The sequence below is a fragment of the Bombina bombina genome, chromosome 6 (genome assembly GCF_027579735.1).
Source record: "Bombina bombina isolate aBomBom1 chromosome 6, aBomBom1.pri, whole genome shotgun sequence".
Classification (NCBI taxonomy): Eukaryota; Metazoa; Chordata; class Amphibia; order Anura; family Bombinatoridae; genus Bombina; species Bombina bombina.
The window spans coordinates 1,084,631,465-1,084,654,833 of NC_069504.1; the positions used below are offsets into that span (position 1 = coordinate 1,084,631,465).

General features: G+C 39.1%; 1 protein-coding gene across 1 annotated transcript in view; it reads right to left on the bottom strand.

The window, feature by feature from the left end:
- The window catches only part of PTN (pleiotrophin), a 265,024-nt gene that overhangs the window by 99,537 nt on the left and 142,118 nt on the right, over positions 1-23,369 (bottom strand). The window contains exons 2-3 of the mRNA XM_053718989.1: positions 18,102-18,199; positions 12,124-12,297 (exon numbers count right to left, since the gene is read on the bottom strand). Coding sequence (XP_053574964.1) covers positions 12,124-12,297; positions 18,102-18,198 — 271 coding nt within the window. The 5' untranslated portion in view covers position 18,199. The remainder of the gene's footprint in view (positions 1-12,123; positions 12,298-18,101; positions 18,200-23,369) is intronic.

Sequence of the window (23,369 nt, forward strand, 5' to 3'; positions counted from 1 at the left end):
TTCTATTGGCTGTTCCGATCAGCCAATAGAATGCGAGCTCAATCTGATTGGCAGATTTTCCTACCTTAATTCCGATTGGCTGATAGAATCCTATCAGCCAATCGGAATTGAGGGGACGCCATCTTGGATGACGTCCCTTAAAGGAGCCGTCATTCGTCGTAGTCCGTCGGTGAAGAAGGTGGTTCCGCGTCGGCGGAAGGAAGATTCAAGACCCGGCTTGGAAGATGACTTCGCCCGGATAGAAGACCTCTTCAGCGCCTCTTTGAAGTTGACATCGGCCGGATCGAAGACTTCTTCAGCGCCGCCTGGATGATGACTTCATCGGATGGAAGATTTCTTCAGCGCCGCTTGGAGGATTAACTTCTTCCGCTCCGGATGTCCTCTTCAGTTCCATCGGTGGCTCGGCTGAGTGAAGACGACTCAAGGTAGGATGATCTTCAGGGGATTAGTGTTAGGTTTTTGTAAGGGGGGTTTGGGTTAGATTAGGGGTATGTGGGTGGTGGGTTTTAATGTTGGGGGGGGGTTGTATTTTTCTTTTACAGGCAAAAGAGCTGAACTTTTTGGGGCATGCCCCCACAAATGGCCCTTTTAAGGGCTGGTAAGGTAAAAGAGCTTTGAAATTTATTTAATTTAGAATAGGGTAGGGATTTTTTTTTATTTTGGGGGGGTTTGTTATTTTATTAGGGGGCTTTGATTAGGTGTAAGTAGCTTAAAATTGTTGTAATATTTTTTAAATGTTTGTAACTTATTTTTTGTAACTTAGCTTTTTTTATTTTTTCTACTTTAGTTAGTTTATTTAATTTAATTTAATTGTAGTTATTTGTAACTAATTTATTTAATTTATTTAATGATAGTGTAGTGTTAGGTTTAATTGTAACTTAGGTTAGGATTTATTTTACAGGTAATTTTGTATTTCTTTTAGCTAGGTAGTTATTAAATATTTAATAACTATTTAATAACTATTCTAACTAGCTAAAATAAATACAAAGTTACCTGTAAAATAAATATAAATCCTAAGATAGCTACAATATAATTATTATTTATATTGTAGCTATCTTAGGGTTTATTTTACAGGTAAGTATTTAGTTTAAAATAGGAATAATTTATTAAAGTATAGTGTAGTGTTAGGTGTAATTGTAACTTAGGTTAGTTTTTATTTTACAGGTAAATTTCTCTTTATTTTAACTAGGTAGCTATTAAATAGTTAATAACTATTTAATAGTTATTGTACATGGTTAAAATAAATTGAAAGTTACCTGTAAAATTAATATAAATCCTAAGATAGCTAGAATATAATTATTATTTATATTGTAGCTATATTAGGGTTTATTTTAAAGGTAAGTATTTAGTTTTAAATAGGATTCATTTAGTTAATAAGAGTTAATTTATTTAGATTTATTTAATTAATATTTAAGTTAGGGGGGCGTTAGGGTTAGGGTTAGACTTAGGTTTAGGGGTTAATCATTTTATTACAGTGGCGGCGGCGTAGTGGGGGGCAGGATAGGGGTTAATAAATTTATTATAGGTGGCGACGGTGTAGGGGGGGCAGATTAGGGGTTAATAAATTTATTATAGGTGGCGACGGTGTAGGGGGGGCAGGATAGGGGTTAATAGGTTTAATATAGGTTGCGGCGGGTTCATGGAGCGGCGTTTTAGGGGTTAAACTATTTATTTAGTTGCGGAGAGGTGCGGGATCAGCAGGATAGGGGTTAATAATTTTATAATAGAGGGCGACGGTATAGGGGGGGGCAGGATAGGGGTTACTAGGTATAATGTAGGTGGCAGCGGTGTCCGGGAGCGGCGGTTTAGGGGTTAATACATTTATAAGACTTGCGGCAGGGTCTAGGAGCGGCGGTTTAGGGGTTAATACATTTATAAGAGTTGCGGCAGGGTCTAGGAGCGGCGGTTTAGGGGTTAGTAACTTTATTTAGTTGCGGGGGGCTCCGGGGGCGCCGGTATAGGGGGTAGAACAGTGCAGTTTAGTGTGAGTGCTTAGTGACAGGCTAGCAATAAAGCTGGGAAAAAGCCGAAGGGCAGCGAGATCGGATGAGTGATAACTGTCACAGTCCGCTGCTCATCGCCCCGCGGCTTTTTGACAGCTTTATTTGATAACTTAGGCGTAATTTTTCAGGTCCGCGGTGGCGAAGGTAGGCGAGCTTAGGCGGACGTATTGGGCCGGCGAAGCCAGAAAAGTAGACGGCTTGATAACTACCCCCCATTGTCTCCTAGAGACACCCAAACATCACAGCCATACAGTTTCCCTCTCTGGACTATAAAACCACCCCACATATGACAGCTCTTGGGCCTCACACACAGATTACACTGACTACATGCCTTTTCCACTCAATATCATCTAAAGTGCACAAACATACAGAAGGTACGGCTCCAGGCAATTCCACAAATCCAGTTTCCGGGAAAATAAATCCCAGCTACAAACTCCCTCAAGCTTGGAGTGCCGTTATAGCGGAGGATCAAACCACTAAACATAGAAAGGCACAAAATAATGAAGCACTGCGAGGGGGCGGAGCCGGCACTCATTGATGATGGCCGCACTTTAGGTGCGCTCCACAGTTCCAGTCTTGGAGGTGCCCAAAAAGTACTCAAAAGTGCACAAACATTAAAAAAAAAAAAAAAAAAAAAAAAAGGAGAGAGAATGCCCTATAACCTCCGGTAGTACCCGATTGAATCAGCCAATCAGATTGAGCTTGCATTCTATTGGCTGATCGGAACAGCCAATAGAATGCGAGCTCAATCTGATTGGCTGATTGGATCAGCCAATCGGATTGAACTTCAATCTGATTGGCTGATTCAATCAGCCAATCAGATTTTTCCTACCTTAATTCCGATTGGCTGATAGAATCCTATCAGCCAATGGGAATTGAAGGGACGCCATCTTGGATGATGTCCCTTAAAGGAATATCCATTCGTCATTAGTCGTCGGGAAGAAGAGGTTGGCTCTGCGTCGGCTCATCTGAAGATGGCTCCGCTCCGGATGGATGAAGATTGAAGATGCCGCCTGGATGAAGACTTCTATCAGATGGAAGATTTATTCAGCGCCGCCTGGATGATGACTTCTGCCGCTCCGGATCTCCTCTTCGGTTCCATCGATGGTCGGCTGGCTGAAGACGACTCAAGGTAGGATGATCTTCAGGGGGGTAGTGTTAGGTTTGTTTAAGGGGGGTTTGGGTTAGATTAGGGGTATGTGGGTGGTGGGTTTTAATGTTGGGGGGATTGTATTTTTCTTTTACAGGCAAAAGAGCAGAATTCTTTGGGGCATGCCCCGCAAAAGGCCCTTTTAAGGGCTGGTAAGGTAAAAGAGTTTTAAACTTTTTAATTTAGAATAGGGTAGGGCATTTTTTTATTTTGGGGGGCTTTGTTATTTTATTAGGGGGCTTAGATTAGGTGTAAGTAGCTTAAAATTGTTGTAATATTTTTTAAATGTTTGTAACTTATTTTTTGTAACTTAGCTTTTTTTATTTTTTCTACTTTAGTTAGTTTATTTAATTTAATTTAATTGTAGTTATTTGTAACTAATTTATTTAATTTATTTAATGATAGTGTAGTGTTAGGTTTAATTGTAACTTAGGTTAGGATTTATTTTACAGGTAATTTTGTATTTCTTTTAGCTAGGTAGTTATTAAATATTTAATAACTATTTAATAACTATTCTAACTAGCTAAAATAAATACAAAGTTACCTGTAAAATAAATATAAATCCTAAGATAGCTACAATATAATTATTATTTATATTGTAGCTATCTTAGGGTTTATTTTACAGGTAAGTATTTAGTTTAAAATAGGAATAATTTATTAAAGTATAGTGTAGTGTTAGGTGTAATTGTAACTTAGGTTAGTTTTTATTTTACAGGTAAATTTCTCTTTATTTTAACTAGGTAGCTATTAAATAGTTAATAACTATTTAATAGTTATTGTACATGGTTAAAATAAATTGAAAGTTACCTGTAAAATAAATATAAATCCTAAGATAGCTAGAATATAATTATTATTTATATTGTAGCTATATTAGGGTTTATTTTAAAGGTAAGTATTTAGTTTTAAATAGGATTCATTTAGTTAATAAGAGTTAATTTATTTAGATTTATTTAATTAATATTTAAGTTAGGGGGGCGTTAGGGTTAGGGTTAGACTTAGGTTTAGGGGTTAATCATTTTATTACAGTGGCGGCGGCGTAGTGGGGGGCAGGATAGGGGTTAATACATTTATTATAGGTGGCGACGGTGTAGGGGGGGCAGATTAGGGGTTAATAAATTTATTATAGGTGGCGACGGTGTAGGGGGGGCAGGATAGGGGTTAATAGGTTTAATATAGGTTGCGGCGGGTTCATGGAGCGGCGGTTTAGGGGTTAAACTATTTATTTAGTTGCGGAGAGGTGCGGGATCAGCAGGATAGGGGTTAATAATTTTACAATAGAGGGCGACGGTATAGGGGGGGGGCAGGATAGGGGTTACTAGGTATAATGTAGGTGGCAGCGGTGTCCGGGAGCGGCGGTTTAGGGGTTAATACATTTATAAGACTTGCGGCAGGGTCTAGGAGCGGCGGTTTAGGGGTTAATACATTTATAAGAGTTGCGGCAGGGTCTAGGAGCGGTGGTTTAGGGGTTAGTAACTTTATTTAGTTGCGGGGGGCTCCGGGGGCGCCGGTATAGGGGGTAGAACAGTGCAGTTTAGTGTGAGTGCTTAGTGACAGGCTAGCAATAAAGCTGGGAAAAAGCCGAAGGGCAGCGAGATCGGATGAGTGATAACTGTCACAGTCCGCTGCTCATCGCCCCGCGGCTTTTTGACAGCTTTATTTGATAACTTAGGCGTAATTTTTCAGGTCCGCGGCGGCAAAGGTAGGCGAGCTTAGGCGGACGTATTGGGCCGGCGAAGCCAGAAAAGTAGACGGCTTGATAACTACCCCCCATTGTCTCCTAGAGACACCCAAACATCACAGCCATACAGTTTCCCTCTCTGGACTATAAAACCACCCCACATATGACAGCTCTTGGGCCTCACACACAGATTACACTGACTACATGCCTTTTCCACTCAATATCATCTAAAGTGCACAAACATACAGAAGGTACGGCTCCAGGCAATTCCACAAATCCAGTTTCCGGGAAAATAAATCCCAGCTACAAACTCCCTCAAGCTTGGAGTGCCGTTATAGCGGAGGATCAAACCACTAAACATAGAAAGGCACAAAATAATGAAGCACTGCGAGGGGGCGGAGCCGGCACTCATTGATGATGGCCGCACTTTAGGTGCGCTCCACAGTTCCAGTCTTGGAGGTGCCCAAAAAGTACTCAAAAGTGCGCAAACATTAAAAAAAAAAAAAGGAGAGAGAATGCCCTATAACCTCCGGTAGTACCCGATTGAATCAGCCAATCAGATTGAGCTTGCATTCTATTGGCTGATCGGAACAGCCAATAGAATGCGAGCTCAATCTGATTGGCTGATTGGATCAGCCAATCGGATTGAACTTCAATCTGATTGGCTGATTCAATCAGCCAATCAGATTTTTCCTACCTTAATTCCGATTGGCTGATAGAATCCTATCAGCCAATGGGAATTGAAGGGACGCCATCTTGGATGATGTCCCTTAAAGGAATATCCATTCGTCATTAGTCGTCGGGAAGAAGAGGTTGGCTCCGCGTCGGCTCATCTGAAGATGGCTCCGCTCCGGATGGATGAAGATTGAAGATGCCGCCTGGATGAAGACTTCTATCAGATGGAAGATTTATTCAGCGCCGCCTGGATGATGACTTCTGCCGCTCCGGATCTCCTCTTCGGTAACATCGATGGTCGGCTGGCTGAAGACGACTCAAGGTAGGATGATCTTCAGGGGGGTAATGTTAGGTTTGTTTAAGGGGGGTTTGGGTTAGATTAGGGGTATGTGGGTTTTGGGTTTTAATGTTGGGGGGATTGTATTTTTCTTTTACAAGCAAAAGAGCAGAATTCTTTGGGGCATGCCCCGCAAAAGGCCCTTTTAAGGGCTGGTAAGGTAAAAGAGTTTTAAACTTTTTAATTTAGAATAGGGTAGGGCATTTTTTTATTTTGGGGGCTTTGTTATTTTATTAGGGGGCTTAGATTAGGTGTAAGTAGCTTAAAATTGTTGTAATATTTTTTAAATGTTTGTAACTTATTTTTTGTAACTTAGCTTTTTTTATTTTTTCTACTTTAGTTAGTTTATTTAATTTAATTTAATTGTAGTTATTTGTAACTAATTTATTTAATTTATTTAATGATAGTGTAGTGTTAGGTTTAATTGTAACTTAGGTTAGGATTTATTTTACAGGTAATTTTGTATTTCTTTTAGCTAGGTAGTTATTAAATATTTAATAACTATTTAATAACTATTCTAACTAGCTAAAATAAATACAAAGTTACCTGTAAAATAAATATAAATCCTAAGATAGCTACAATATAATTATTATTTATATTGTAGCTATCTTAGGGTTTATTTTACAGGTAAGTATTTAGTTTAAAATAGGAATAATTTATTAAAGTATAGTGTAGTGTTAGGTGTAATTGTAACTTAGGTTAGTTTTTATTTTACAGGTAAATTTCTCTTTATTTTAACTAGGTAGCTATTAAATAGTTAATAACTATTTAATAGCTATTGTACCTAGTTAAAATAAATTGAAAGTTACCTGTAAAATAAAAATAAATCCTAAGATAGCTACAATATAATTATTATTTATATTGTAGCTATATTAGGGTTTATTTTAAAGGTAAGTATTTAGTTTTAAATAGGATTAACTTAGTTAATAAGAGAAATATTATTTAGATTTATTTAATTATATTAATTATATTATATTATTATAATATTTAAGTTAGGGGGGTGTTAGGGTTAGGGTTAGACTTAGGTTTAGGGGTTAATAATTTTATTACAGTGGCGGCTGTGTAGTGGGAGGCAGGATAGGGGTTAATAAATTTATTATAGGTGGCGACGGTGTAGGGGGGGCAGATTAGGGGTTAATACGTTTAATATAGGTTGCTGCGGGGTCCGGGAGCGGCGGTTTAGGGGTTAAACTATTTATTTAGTTGCGGCGAGGTCCAGGATCGGCAGAATAGGGGTTAATAACTTTATTATAGGTGGCGACGGTATAGGGGGGCAGGATAGGGGTTAATAGGTATCATGTAGGTGGCGGCGGGGTCTGGGAACGGCGGTTTAGGGGTTAATACATGTTTATTATAGCTTGCGGTGGGCTCCGGGAGCGGCGGTTTAGGGGGTAATAACTTTATTTAGTTGCGGCGGTGTTGGGGGGGACAGATTAGGGGTGTTTAGACTCGGGGTACATGTTAGGGTGTTAGGTGTAGACAGCTCCCATAGGAATCAATGGGATGTCGGGCAGCAGCAAACATGAGCTTTCGTTATGGTCAGACTCCCATTGATTCCTTTGGGATCCGCCGCCTCCAGGGCGGCGGTTTGAAAACCAGATACGCTGGGCCGGAAAAGTGCAGAGCGTACCTGCTAGTTTTTTGATAACTAGCAAAAGTAGTCAGATTGTGCCGCACTTGTGTGCGGAACATCTGGAGTGACGTAAGAATCGATCTGTGTCGGACTGAGTCCGGCGGATCGAAGCTTACGTCACAAAATTCTACTTTTGCCGGTATCTAGGGCTTGATAACTAAGGCGAATCAGCCTCGCCACAAATACGCTGCGGAATTCCAGCATATTTGAGGTTGACGGCTTGATAACTAGGCCCCACAGTCTTATAGTGTGTTCTGAATAATAGTGTAGGGGTTTGCTATAACCTGCCTAGCAACAGCAGCTTCATGAACAGCTATAATTATTAAAGCATATAATTTCCAGGTATAAAGGGTGTGAGTTTTCAACTAAAAAAGGGCCTCAAGTTACTAGGGGAATACTTTTATTATAGAAAGCATTAGTGTCTAAAACACAGAATTAAAATATAGGAAAAATATTTTGGTTGGACACTGATAGCTCAAGGCAATTTAATAAAAGCAAATATGTCTACCAGAAAAAACTCACAAAAAGAAAAACAAAATAAAGCTGGTGGCCCTTTGACCCTCTCTGTGGATAACTACTTTAAAGCGACAAGTACCCTCCCTCCCTCCCAAAGATTCTAATCTACTCTCTCTCAGATCACAACATCCTTCAATTTCTTCAGAGTCTGAATCAGATGGAGGAAGTTCAATGATAAGTGTTCCCAAATCTATGTTATCATCTATTCCATCAAAAAAGGATTTCTCATCTCTTATCATGCAGGTGAAACAGTGCATCAAAGATGAAATTTCTGATCTTAAAAAGAAAATTCTGGAGATTGGAAATAGAGTTGAGAGTTTGGAAGAAGACTTACAAACACACGTAGCTGATGTTGTAACAGTGACCAAGCATATGAAACAAGACCAAACTATATCCCAGCTAGAAGACAAGATAGAAGATCTTGAAAATAGATCTCGGAGGCACAACATCAGGATACGTGGTATCCGTGGAGAATCCAATGCTGGTTTAATACCTTCAGTCTCTTTTCAGCACAATGAGAAATGGAGATGACTCACCCCCTGTGGAGATGGATAGAGCCGATAGGGCGTTGAGATCGAGACCATCTGATGAAGCTCCCCCCAGGGACATGATAGTTAAGATCACCAGATATCATATAAAAGAACAACTGATGAAGGCTGCAAGAGAAAAGCAACCTATCAAAAAGAATGGAGCTGCTATTCAATTCTTCGTTGATCTATCGGCTAGGACATTGTTTAGGAGAAAATAACTTTTCCCTCTAACAAGACATTTACAAGCAAGAAATATTAATTACAGATGGAGCTATCCTTTCCAACTGGCTGTGGTATGGAAAAGTAGACGAGCCACCTGCTCTTTGCCAACAGAAATTGAGGAATTCTGTCGCAATCTGGAAATACCTTTTCCTGAAGTTGACAAAGCCTTCCACAGCAGACCATCAGCAAATATCAATCAACCACCTGGGTCCTTACCCCAACATAAAGAGTTGCAAACGGCTCATCGTTGGAAGTCTAAATTGCAAGCTACTGGGACTGCAAACGAAACCCCAGGATGAGGCCCTACAAGTATCCTTACTTTTGTTAATTTTACCATCTTAGATGGGTTGGGCATCACGCCATTAACTATGGTCTGTAGATAAATGTAATTGTTTAAAATTTCACTTATTACTTTTCTGTATTCGCTCACTTATGTTCACATATGTTTAATTATATACCTCTTAAGCTGGATGAGTTCAGAAAGGAATCTCATTAGCCTTCATATCTCCTCATTTTAATATGAGGATTTCACATGTTATTGAAGTTATTACATGTTTTTTGTTAATTTACAGGTTTTGTTTGGCAGAGAGTTGAAGTACACTCACACCTCTATCATTACAGGTTGGTTTAAACTTAATATATAGCAGACATAGAGATTCAATTGATCTCTCAAAATGTAAAGGGGTTTAATATCCCCCACAAATGAACCATAGCTCTTAGAGATATTTTGCAAAGAGGGGGAGAGATAGTGGGGTTGCAGGCGACCCATTTAAAAAATGGCTCTATTCCTAAATATTTTCAGAGTGCTTATCCTCATCATAGTGCTCATAACACTAAAAAAATAGATCAATTCCATTTACACTAATTGAACAGAAGGAATGTAGGTTTTTGGCTTTGAGAGGAATTTTGTACAACACTCCAGTAACTATAGTTAACATTTACACAACCAATCATAAGCAAACCCCCTTTTTCAAATCTCTGATAGCACAGATTCAAGATGTCAGCGTAGGCCATTTAATAATGTTAGGTGACTTTAATACCCCATTGATCCCCAAACTAGACAGCTCTAATCTCAATATACACATAGCCAAGTCCACCCTTCGTTTTCTATGGAACTTTATAAAGATGCTTGGTCTTCATGACCCTTGGAGAGTCCTCAACCCAAATAAGAGAGACTGTACTTTCTTTTCAAGCCCGAACAAATCATATTCTAGAATAGATTACATTTTAATAGATCATATGACACTATCCCTGGTCTCAGAGACAACTATATCACATACATCGTGGTCAGACCATTCTATGGTAAAATGTAAACTTAAATGGCCTTTGGCACTGATGAGAGAGTTTATGTGGCATTTAGATGACACTATTTTACATGAATACTCCCATATAGAACAAGAGATATCACAATTTGACTACCTATACAAATTGAATCTTTGTGATGAAAATTTACAATCGCAATTAAAGTTTTATAGGGAAAAGATGAATTCTCACTTACATATAAAAGCACAATCAATAGCCTTTAAACTGAAACAAAAATTTTATTCAAATGCTAACAAACCGGGTCGATTTTTAGCTAGGTCCCTAAAGAACAAACAGGCTAAAACGAATATTTACTATATTAAAAAACTTGATGGGTATAAAGTTGAAGACACCAAACAAATTGCTGAAGTCTTTAGGAACTATTACCACTCCTTATACAATCTATTCCCTATAGGAACCAAACAGACCATCTTGAAAAGTGTAATTACTATTTGGCCGAGGCTACAGTTCCTCACATATATGTAGATGATAGCTTGATGCTGCAAGCTCAAATTTCTAAAAAGGAAGTTGAGGAGGCTATCAGTTCCTTGAAAATGGATAAGGCTCCTAGGCCTAATGACTTTTTGGGTTACTATTACAAATTACACAGTCACTTGTTGACCCCACACTTATTGAAGTCGTTCCATCAGATAGATAATAGTGACTATTTTCCAGATACCATGTTACAGGCATTCATTACTGTTCTCTCAAAACCAGGGAAGAAAAATTATATACCTGCAAATTACCGACCTATTTCCCTGTTTAACATTGATTTAAAAAGTTTTGCAAAAATGTTGGCTTCTCGATTAAATAGGATCCTACCACATCTGATTTCCCCCGATCAAGTGGGCTTCGTAACGCGGAGAGAGGCTAAAGATAATACCGTTAAAATACTGGACATTCTTGATTACATTAACAAAAACGATATATCCTCAATTTTACTATCAACAGATGCAGAAAAAGCATTCAATAGGTTAGACTGGACTTTTTTAGGAACAACCTTAGTTAAATTTAATTTTCCTCTCCCCTTTATACAGAGAGTATTAGCTCTCTACTCTTTCCCGAAAGCCCAGATTCGGATTAATGGCACCCTTTCTGATGAATTTGAAATAAGGAATAGCACAAGACAGGGTTGCCCCCTTTCCTCCTTATTATTCATTATTTCACTGGAGATAATGGCCACAAAAATTAGGAATAATTTAGATATATGGGGCATAATGAAACAATTTAGGAATGTTAGGTGATTTAGGCCCTTTATGGGTTAAAACCAGACTCTGCATCAACTATGTAATTTTCCGTGGGAGTTTTGCCATGGATCCCCCTCCGGCATGCCACAGTCCAGGTGTTAGTCCCCTTGAAACAACTTTTCCATCACTATTGTGGCCAGAAAGAGTCCTTGTGGGTTTTAAAGTTCGCCTGCCTATTGAAGTCAATTGCAGTTCACACGGTTCGCCGGTTCGCGAACAGTAGCGGAAGTTCGAGTCCGCCATTCGCGAACTAAAATTTTTAGGTTCGCAACATCACTAGTGACTATAGGATTGGTTTGACATCACATGAGATGTTGAAGTTGATAAGTAATTCATAGATAGGATGGTTTTGCATGAGATTTTGAGGCTAATTACTAATGAGGTAGGATTTTCTGCTAAGGTTTGTTAACTATGATGTGATGGGGCTAGTTAGATATTGGCCCACATTTATCAAGGTCTGTGTAGATAAGGTTCAGACAGAGTACTTGTCTGCATGCCTTTGGGGCCTCTGATACAGCATCTGCTTCAAGATTTTAACAATGCACGAAAAAACCCTTGTGCAGCCCCTCCGAGGTTGCGGTCAGATTAAGAAGTAATAATCATAAAACCAGTTAATTTTGGATGCAGTCTGTCATTAGCAAGCCTGCACCGCAACAGCCCCAAAGTCGTACATGCAGCTTCGTAAATGGGGCCTACATGATGAATTTGGTTACCAATGAGATGAATGGTTTGGTTAGATAAATACAACAGAGCAGTTGCTCAGTAGGTTTGATTTCCCTATGAAATAATGGTCATTTTTAGCCATGAGATGATATGTCTGACATTCTTACCTCCAAATTGCTTCTTCCAGTTGCAGGGGATTTTGCATTTCTGGGTCTTTATGGTTTGCTTGCATTCCTTTCCAGTGCGAGTCCCTTCTCTTGTTCCCATCCCACAGTCTCCACTGGTGGGGACACAGACACTCCATTGCCACTCCCCACAATCAGATTTCTTAGCTTTTTTCTCTGTGGAGAAGATTTGTATACATCATTAATGTACTCTTTATTAGTAAGCAGCTACATATAGTGTTTGTTAATTAATCTGGATATTGCAAATACAAACTTCTGAAATAGCAATATAAAATAATCAAATTTCACCTGTTTCAAAATAATTAATGGCTTAGATTACAAGTGGAACTCAAAAATATTATTGGTTTTGTGGGGTAACATTGCAATCAATAGCACATATATTCAAGCACTCATATTACAAGACCAAAGTTTTTTTAACGCTCGATCGTTAACTTAGGGTTGCGCTAATATCTGTATGTCAGATATCGCAAGTGCACTAAATCCCTAACATAATAGACTTTTATAGGGGTGCACAGTGAGATTCATGTTGGATATTGCTTGATCGCTAATATGATGGTGCACTACACAGATGTTGCACAATTTTTAAATTGCATCCTCTATCTGAATCACGAAAGTTTAAATTTTACTTTAGTGTCACTTTAAATTCATTGGCATCTATTTATCAAAGCGTCGACTTTCTTGCCTTCGCCGGCACCTATACGCCCGCCTAGGATCGCCTAACATCGCTGCTGCGGAACTGAATACATTCTCCAAAATTATCAAAAAAGCTGTCAAAAAGCTGTGCACCAAGTACGGTGCGATGAGCAGTGGACTGGTGTTAACTAACAGTCATCAATCTCGCTCCTCTTCGGCTGTTTTACAGCCTTCTTGGTACCCTGTCACTATACACCCACACTATACTATACTGTTTACCCCTAAACCACCGCTCACGGACCTCGCCGCAACTAAAGAAAGTGTTTAACCCCTAAACCGCCGGTCCCGGACCCCGCCACAACTCTAATAAATCTATTAACCCATAAACCGCCGCCCCGGACCCCGCCGCAACTAAATAAAGTGTTTAACCCCTAAACCGCCGCTCCAGGACCCCGCCGCAACTAAATACAATTATTAACCCCTAAACCGCTGCTCCCAGAGCCCGCCCCCACCTACATTATACTTATTAACCCCTAATCTTCCGCCCCCTACACCGCCACCACCTAAATTATATTCATTAACCTCTAATCTGCCCCCCTACATTGCCGACACCTACCGACATTTATTAACCCCTAATCTGCCGCCCCCAACGTCGCCGACACTATACAGGGAGTGCAGAATTATTAGGCAAGTTGTATTTTTGAGGATTAATTTTATTATTGAACAACAACCATGTTCTCAATGAACCCAAAAAACTCATTAATATCAAAGCTGAATAGTTTTGGAAGTAGTTTTTAGTTTGTTTTTAGTTATAGCTATTTTAGGGGGATATCTGTGTGTGCAGGTGACTATTACTGTGCATAATTATTAGGCAACTTAACAAAAAACAAATATATACCCATTTCAATTATTTATTTTTACCAGTGAAACCAATATAACATCTCAACATTCACAAATATACATTTCTGACATTCAAAAACAAAACAAAAACAAATCAGTGACCAATATAGCCACCTTTCTTTTCAAGGACACTCAAAAGCCTGCCATCCATGGATTTTGTCAGTGTTTTGATCTGTTCACCATCAACATTGCGTGCAGCAGCAACCACAGCCTCCCAGACACTGTTCAGAGAGGTGTACTGTTTTCCCTCCTTTTAAATCTCACATTTGATGATGGACCACAGGTTCTCAATGGGGTTCAGATCAGGTGAACAAGGAGGCCATGTCATTAGATTTTCTTCTTTTATACCCTTTCTTGCCAGCCACGCTGTGGAGTACTTGGACGCGTGTGATGGAGCATTGTCCTGCATGAAAATCATGTTTTTCTTGAAGGATGCAGACTTCTTCCTGTACCACTGCTTGAAGAAGGTGTCTTCCAGAAACTGGCAGTAGGACTGGGAGTTGAGCTTGACTCCATCCTCAACCCGAAAAGGCCCCACAAGCTCATCTTTGATGATACCAGCCCAAACCAGTACTCCACCTCCACCTTGCTGGCGTCTGAGTCGGACTGGAGCTCTCTGTCCTTTACCAATCCAGCCACGGGCCCATCCATCTGGCCCATCAAGACTCACTCTCATTTCATCAGTCCATAAAACCTTAGGAAAATCAGTCTTGAGATATTTCTTGGCCCAGTCTTGACGTTTCAGCTTGTGTGTCTTGTTCAGTGGTGGTCGTCTTTCAGCCTTTCTTACCTTGGCCATGTCTCTGAGTATTGCACACCTTGTGCTTTTGGGCACTCCAGTGATGTTGCAGCTCTGAAATATGGCCAAACTGGTGGCAAGTGGCATCTTGGCAGCTGCACGCTTGACTTTTCTCAGTTCATGGGCAGTTATTTTGCGCCTTGGTTTTTCCACACGCTTCTTGCGACCCTGTTAACTATTTTGAATGAAACGCTTGATTGTTCGATGATCACGCTTCAGAAGCTTTGCAATTTTAAGAGTGCTGCATCCCTCTGCAAGATATCTCACTATTTTTGACTTTTCTGAGCCTGTCAAGTCCTTCTTTTGACCCATTTTGCCAAAGGAAAGGAAGTTACCTAATAATTATGCACACCTGATATAGGGTGTTGATGTCATTAGACCACACCCCTTCTCATTACAGAGATGCACATCACCTAATATGCTTAATTGGTAGTAGGCTTTCGAGCCTATACAGCTTGGAGTAAGACAACATGCATAAAGAGGATGATGTGGTCAAAATACTCATTTGCCTAATAATTCTGCACTCCCTGTATTAAATTTATTAACCACTAAATCTACATCTAACCCTAACCCTAACACCCCCTAACTTAAATATAATTTAAATAAATCTAAATAAATATTCCTAGCATTAAATAAATGTTTCCTATTTAAAACTAAATACTTACCTGTAAAATAAACCATAAGCTAGCTACAATATAACTAATAGTTACATTGTAGCTAGCTTAGGGTTTATTTTTATTTTACAGGCAACTTTGTATTTATTTTAACTAGGTAGTTATTAAACAGTTATTAACTATTAATAACTTCCTAGTTAAAATAAATACAAATATACCTGTAAAATAAAACCTAACCTACGTTACAATTACACCTAACACTACACTATAATTAAATTAATTCCCTAAACTAACTACGATTAAATACAATTAAAAAAAATTATCTAAAGTACAAAAAAAACAAACACTAAATTACAGAAAATAATAAAATAATTACAAGATTTTTAAACTAATTGCACCTAATCTAATCCCCCTAACAAAATAAAAAGGCCCCCCCAAAATAAAAAAGCCCTACCCTACACTAAATTACAAATAGGGCCTTTTGCGGGGCATTGCCCCAAAGTAATCAGCTCTTTTACCTGTAAAAAAAAAATTACCACCCCCCCCAACATTAAAACCCACCACCCACACAACCAACCCTACTCTAATAGAATGCGAGCTCAATCCTATTGGCTGATTGGATCAGCCAATAGGATTGAACTTCAATCCTATTGGCTGATTGCATCAGCCAATAGGATTTTTCCTACCTTAATTCTGATTGACTGATAGAATTCTATCAGCCAATTGGAATTCAAGGGACGCCATCTTGGATGACGTCATTTAAAGGAACATTCATTCAGCAAGAAGACGCTGAAAGAAGAGGATGCTCCGCATCGGATGTCTTGAAGATAGAGCCTCTCCGCGCCGGATGAATAAGGATAGAAGATGCCGCCTGGATGAAGACTTCTCCCTGTCTGGAGGACCACTTCTGCCCGTCTGGAGGACCACTTCTGCCGGCTTCGTGGAGGACTTCGGCCTGGTTGGGTGAAGACTTCTCAAGGTAGGGTGATCTTTAAGGGGTTAGTATTATATTTTTTTAAGGGGGGATTGGGTGGGTTTTAGAGTAGGGTTGGTTGTGTGGGTGGTGGCTTTTAATGTTGGGGGGGTTGTAATTTTTTTTTACAGGTAAAAGAGCTGATTACTTTGGGGAAAAAGGCTCCTTTAAGGGATATTTGTAATTTAGGGTAGGGTAGGGCTTTTTTTTAGTTTGGGGGGCCTTTTTTATTTTGTTAGGGGGATTAGATTAGGTATAATTAGTTTAAAAATCTTGAAAATTATTTTATTATTTTCTGTAATTTAGTGTTTGTTTGTTTTTTTGTACTTAAGATAATTTTTTTAATTGTATTTAATTGTATTTAGTTTAGGGAATTAATTTAATTATAGTGTAGTGTTAGGTGTAATTGTAACGTAGGTTAGGTTTTATTTTACAGGTATATTTATATTTATTTTAGCTGGGCAGTTACTAAATAGTTAACAACTATTTAATAACTATTGTACCTAGCTAAAACAAATACAAAGTTGCCTGTAAAATAAAAATAAACCCTAAGCTAGCTACAATTTAACTATTAGTTATATTGTAGCTAGCTTAGGGTTTATTTTACAGGTAAGTATTTAGTTTTAAATAGTAATAATTTATTTAATGCTAGGAATATTTATTTAGATTTATTTAAATTATATTTAAGTTAGGGTGTGTTAGGGTTAGGGTTAGACTTAGGTTTGGTGGTTAATAAATTTAATATAGCATCAGTGATGTTGGGGACGGCAGATTAGGGGTTAATAAATGTAGGTAGGTGGCGGCGGTGTAGGGAGGGCAGATTAGGGGTTAATAAATATAATGTAGGTGGCGGCGGTGTAGGGTGCAGAAGATTAGGGGTTATAAGTATAATGTAGGTGGTGGTGAGCTCCGGGAGCAGCGGTTTAGGGGTTAAAAAGTTTATTTAGTTGCAGCCGGGTCTGGGAGCGGCGTGATAGGGGTTAACTTTTATTTAGGTGGCGGCGGTGTCGGGACGGCAGATTAGGGGTTAATACTTGGGGTGTTTAGACTCGGGGTACATGTTAGGGTGTTAGGTGTAAACATTCCCATAGGAATCAATGGGATATCAGGCAGAAGCGAACAAAAGCTTTCTCTGCTTTCTGACTCCCATTGATTCCTATGGCATCCGCAGCCTCCAGGGCGGCAGACTGAAAACCAGGTACGCTGGCCCGGAATAGTGCCGAGCGTACCTGGTAGAAATGTGATAACTTACAAAAGTAGTCAGATTGTGACGTAAGCATCGATCTGTGTCAGACTGAGTCCGGCGGATCGTATGTTACGTCACCAAATTCTACTTTTGCCAGTTTGTAGGGTTTGATAACTAAGGCGAATCAGGTTCGCCACAAATACGCTGCGGAATTCCAGCGTATTTGCGGTTGACGGCTTGATAAATAGATGCCTTAACATCTTCCCCTTGTGATGACATGTTTAAACTTAAATATTAATTTTCATATTAAACCTTTATAAAGTACTTTGTTTTCTTATTGATAGTTGTGGCATTTTATAAATGCTTACATAGACAGTCAAGTCAAAATTAAACTTTAATGATTCTGATAGGGCATGCAATTTTAAGCAATTTTCAAATTTAGTTTTATCATAAAATTTCCTTTGTTCTTTGTTATTTTTTTTGTTGAAGGCTAAACCTAGGTAGGCTCAAAGTTAGACAGTGTTTCAAAGTTAGATAGTGCTAGCTCATGTTTGCCATAGATAACATTGTGCTCACACCCATGGAGTTATTTATGAGAGGGCACTGATTGGCTAAAATACAAGCCTGACAAAAGAACTGAGATAAGGGGCAGTCTGCAGAGGCTTAGATACAAGGCAATCAGAGATAAAAAGTTTATTAATATAACAGTGTTGGTTGTGCAAAACTGGGGAATGGGTGATAAAGGGATTATCTATCTTTTTAAACAATAAAACTTTTTAAGTAGGCTGTCCCTTTAACTGCTAATATCTAGAATGCATTTCCCCCAAAGGAGACAACATGCACAAGTCCTCTTACCTTGTTTGTCTTTCTTTATACTGTCTGTTCCAAACACCGTTACCACCAATAGGAACGCCACAAGGCAAATCCTGAGCATACTGCGCTGTCGGTGCATTCTGGTGGAGGAGGAAACAATGATAAGTGTCACTATATATGGCAGGAACAATTAAGTAAACAGTTTAAAATGGTTTCACATCAAATAAAACTAAAATGCATTATTAAAAACAAAGAATGGAAAGTTGCTTTTCCAACTGGCCCCAGTTCCAATAAATGAAAGCCCCCCTCTTAAAGGGACAATCTAATGCAAAAATAGCATGCCCCAATGTGTTAGAGCATGCAACTTTAGCATTAGTAGCTCTAGATAACTACTGTATGAAGACACTTGCATTTGTGTTTAGCAGATATAGATTTCTGAATGTAGATTGATAAGTTGTTGTTTTTTTGTCCAGTGATCATGATCACGATCACAAGCTTTTGCCAATAATTCCCTCTGAAGCTCAGAATTGTTACCTTCTAAAAACAAAACATAAAAATGATTTGCCTTGTTAATCTCTTAATATTGTAATAAAATAAAAAAAACTATTAAAGACGAACAAAATGTCAATATCAGGGGTTTAACAATTAGATCACAGCTTGAAGACCCTGTATGTTGATTGATGCTTTTTAGTAGCATGCAGTGATACAAATAGAGGAAATGTGTGAAATGTATCTGTTGTGCTCCAAAACCATAAAGTGCAGTGGGCACATGTATTTGTTGTGCTCCAAAACCATAGGGGCATATTTATTAAATGCACGCTGTCGGCATTTACCATTGCACAAGCATTCCTAGCAGGGGGTGTCAATCAACCCGATCGTATCTGATCGGGTTGATTGCTGTCCACCGCCTCAGAGGTGGCAGTCGAGCTAAGGAGCAGCGCTCTTAAGACTGGTGCTTCTTAACTCCTGTTTCCGGCGAGCCTGAAGGCTCTTGCAGAAACAGATGCATTTGGTTGCATACGGGGGGTGATAAATCGTCCCCTAAGGGCCAGATTACAAGTGGAGCGCAAAATATCTCTTTAGCTAAAGCGATATTTGCGGTCCACTTTGTAATACCAGCACATGATTAAGGTCAGGTGCTGACCGAAATGTTGTTTTTGTTTTATTTGATGTCTCATATTAAAGGATATTGAATTATACCAATTGGTGCTGCTACTTTTTGTACATTGAGTCTATTGGGGATATGTACAGGGGGCGCGATCCGATATAGATCGCAGTTTGCGGCGCAAGCGAGGGAACCGGCGTCGCCCGCAGTTTTAGCTCGCAACTCGAGCTATCCCATATAAGTCGCCGTCAGATGCTAACGTGCCGTAAGTCTGACAAACCAGCGATGTCCAGAAATCTGCGTAAGTACAAATTTCTGGCGTCGCCAGTGACTTGCGGCACGTTAGAAACTGCCGGCGCCTATAAAACCTGACTAAAGTCTAAAACACCCGCACTGTCTAACACGCCTCCTAAACATAGCCCGACAAGTCTAACACGCCTCCCTAACATAGCCCGACACGTCAATCCCTCTATCCGCTATCCCCCCTCACTATCCTAACAATAAAAAAGCTATTAACCCCTAAACCGCCGCTCCCGTACCCCGCCGCAACCTAATAAAGTTATTAACCCCTAAACCGCCGCTCCCGTACCCCGCCACCAGCTATATTATATCTATAACCCCCTAAAGTGAGCCCCTAACACCGCCGCCATCTATATTAAAATTATTAACCCCCAATGTAAGCCCCTTACACCGCCGCCATCTCTATTAAAATGATTAACCCCTAATTTAATCTACCTACCCCGCCGCCAGCTATATTATCTATGTTAACCCTAAATATATTATAGTTAATATAGGTATTACATTATATATATTAACTATATTAACCCTAATTATATTAGGGTTAATATAGTTAATATAGTTACTATAGTATTTATATTAACTATATTAACTCTATCTAACCCTAACACCCCTAACTAAATTTATATTAAATTAATCTAATTCATTTATAAACTAAAATATTCCTTTTTAAATCTAAATACTTACCTATAACATAAACCCTAAGATAGCTACAATATAATTAATAATTACATTGTAGCTATGTTAGGGTTAATATTTATTTTCCAGGTAAATTGTTAATTATTTTAACTAGGTATAATAGCTATTAAATAGTTATTAACTATTTAATATCTACCTAGTTAAAATAATTACCCAATTACCTGTAAAATAAATCCTAACCTAAGTTACAAATACACCTACACTATCAATAAATTAAATAAACTACAAACATCTATCTAAAAATACAATTAAATTAACTAAACTAAATTACAAAAAAAAAAAACACTAAATTACAAAAAATAAAAAAAGATTACAAGATTTTTAAGCTAATTACACCTATTCTAAGCCCCCTAATAAAATAATAAACCCCCAAAATAAAAATAAAAAAAATTCCCTGCCCTATTCTAAATTAAACAAATTTCAAAGCTCTTTACCTTACCAGCCCTTAAAAGGGCCTTTTGTGGGGCATGCCCCAAAGAATTCAGCTCTTTTGCATACAAATACAATACCCCCCCCCCATTACAACCCACCACCCACATACCCCTATTCTAAAACCACCCAAACCCCCCTTAAAAAAGCCTAACACTACCCCCCTGAAGATCTCCCTACCTTGTCTTCACCACACCGGGCCGAACTCCTGATCCGATCCGGGCGATGTCTTCCTCCAAGCGGCAAAGAAGAATTCTTCCTCCGGCGATGTCTTCCTCCAAGCGGCAGCAAAGTCTTCATTCTTCCGGTGGCATCTTCAATCTTCTTTCTTCGCTCCGCCGCCGCGGAGCATCCATCCCGGCCGACTACTGAACTTGGAATGAGGTACCTTTAAATAACGTCATCCAAGATGGCGTCCACCGAATTCCGATTGGCTGATAGGATTCTATCAGCCAATCGGAATTAAGTTAAAAAAATCTGATTGGCTGATTGAATCAGCCAATCAGATTCAAGTTCAATCCGATTGGCTGATCCAATCAGCCAATCGGATTGAGCTCGCATTCTATTGGCTGTTCCGATCAGCCAATAGAATGCGAGCTCAATCTGATTGGCTGATTGGATCAGCCAATCGGATTGAACTTGAATCTGATTGGCTGATTCAATCAGCCAATCAGATTTTTTTAACTTAATTCCGATTGGCTGATAGAATCCTATCAGCCAATCGGAATTCGGCGGACGCCATCTTGGATGACGTCATTTAAAGGTACCTCATTCCAAGTTCAGTTGTCGGCCGGGATGGATGCTCCGCGGCGGCGGAGTGAAGAAAGAAGATTGAAGATGCCACCGGAAGAATGAAGACTTTGCTGCCGCTTGGAGGAAGACATCGCCGGAGGAAGAATTCTTCTTTGCCGCTTGGAGGAAGACATCGCCCGGATCGGATCAGGAGTTCGGCCCGGTGTGGTGAAGACAAGGTAGGGAGATCTTCAGGGGGGTAGTGTTAGGCTTTTTTAAGGGGGGTTTGGGTGGTTTTAGAATAGGGGTATGTGGGTGGTGGGTTGTAATGGGGGGGGGGGTATTGTATTTGTATGCAAAAGAGTTGAATTCTTTGGGGCATGCCCCACAAAAGGCCCATTTAAGGGCTGGTAAGGTAAAGAGCTTTGAAATTTGTTTAATTTAGAATAGGGCAGGGAATTTTTTTTATTTTGGGGGTTTATTATTTTATTAGGGGGCTTAGAATAGGTGTAATTAGCTTAAAAATCTTGTAATCTTTTTTTATTTTTTGTAATTTAGTGTTTGTTTTTTTTGTAATTTAGTTTAGTTAATTTAATTGTATTTTTAGATAGATGTTTGTAGTTTATTTAATTTATTGATAGTGTAGGTGTATTTGTAACTTAGGTTAGGATTTATTTTACAGGTAATTGGGTAATTATTTTAACTAGGTAGATATTAAATAGTTAATAACTATTTAATAGCTATTATACCTAGTTAAAATAATTAACAATTTACCTGTAAAATAAATATTAACCCTAACATAGCTACAATGTAATTATTAATTATATTGTAGCTATCTTAGGGTTTATGTTATAGGTAAGTATTTAGATTTAAATAGGAATATTTTAGTTTATAAATGAATTAGATTAATTTAATATAAATTTAGTTAGGGGTGTTAGGGTTAGATAGAGTTAATATAGTTAATATAAATACTATAGTAACTATATTAACTATATTAACCCTAATATAATTAGGGTTAATATAGTTAATATATATAATGTAATACCTATATTAACTATAATATACTTAGGGTTAATATAGATAATATAGCTGGCGGCGGGGTAGGTAGATTAAATAAGGGGTTAATCATTTTAATAGAGATGGCGGCGGTGTAAGTGGCTTACATTAGGGGTTAATAATATTAATATAGCTGGCGGCGGTATAGGGGGATTAGGTTAGGGGTTAATAATTTTTATATAGGTGGCGGCGGTGTAAGGGGTCAGATTAGGGGATAGATAAGGTAGATGGCGGCGGTTTTAGGGGCTCACAGTAGGGGGTTAGTTTATGTAGATGGCGGCGGGGTCCGTGAGCGGCGGTTTAGGGGTTAATAACTTTATTAGGGATTTTGGGGGGGGGGGGATCGCGGTTGACAGGTAGATAGACATTGCGCATGCGTTAGGTGTTAGGTTTATTTTAGCAGATCGCGGTTGACACGGAGATAGACATTGCGCATGCGTTAGGTGTTAGGTTTATTTTAGAAGATCGCGGTTGACAGGGAGATAGACATTGCGCATGCGTTAGGTGTTAGGTTTATTTTAGCAGATCGCGGTTGACACGGAGATAGACATTGCGCATGCGTTAGGTGTTAGGTTTATTTTAGCAGCCAGTTTAGGGAGTTACGGGGCTCCAATAGTCAGCGTAAGGCTTCTTACGGCTGCTTTTTGTGGCGAGGTGAAAATGGAGTAAGTTTTCTCCATTTTCGCCACGTAAGTCCTTACGCTGCATATTGGATACCAAACTGCGCGGGTTTGGTATACCTGCCTATGGCCCAAAAAACTACGGGCGACGGCAGAAATATACGCGCGTAACTTCTAGGTTACGCCGTATATAGGATACCAAACCCGCGCAAATATTGTCGTCGCCGGCTTTTGCGGGCGACGATTTTTATCGGATCGACCCCTAGGTTTTTGCAGTGAGTGCTGGGCGTTTTCTGTTCTTTGCTTTATTACAAGTTTACAGCAATGTGAATGCTAGCTCGCATTTGTATTGCCGGGAAGCATTGAGCTCAT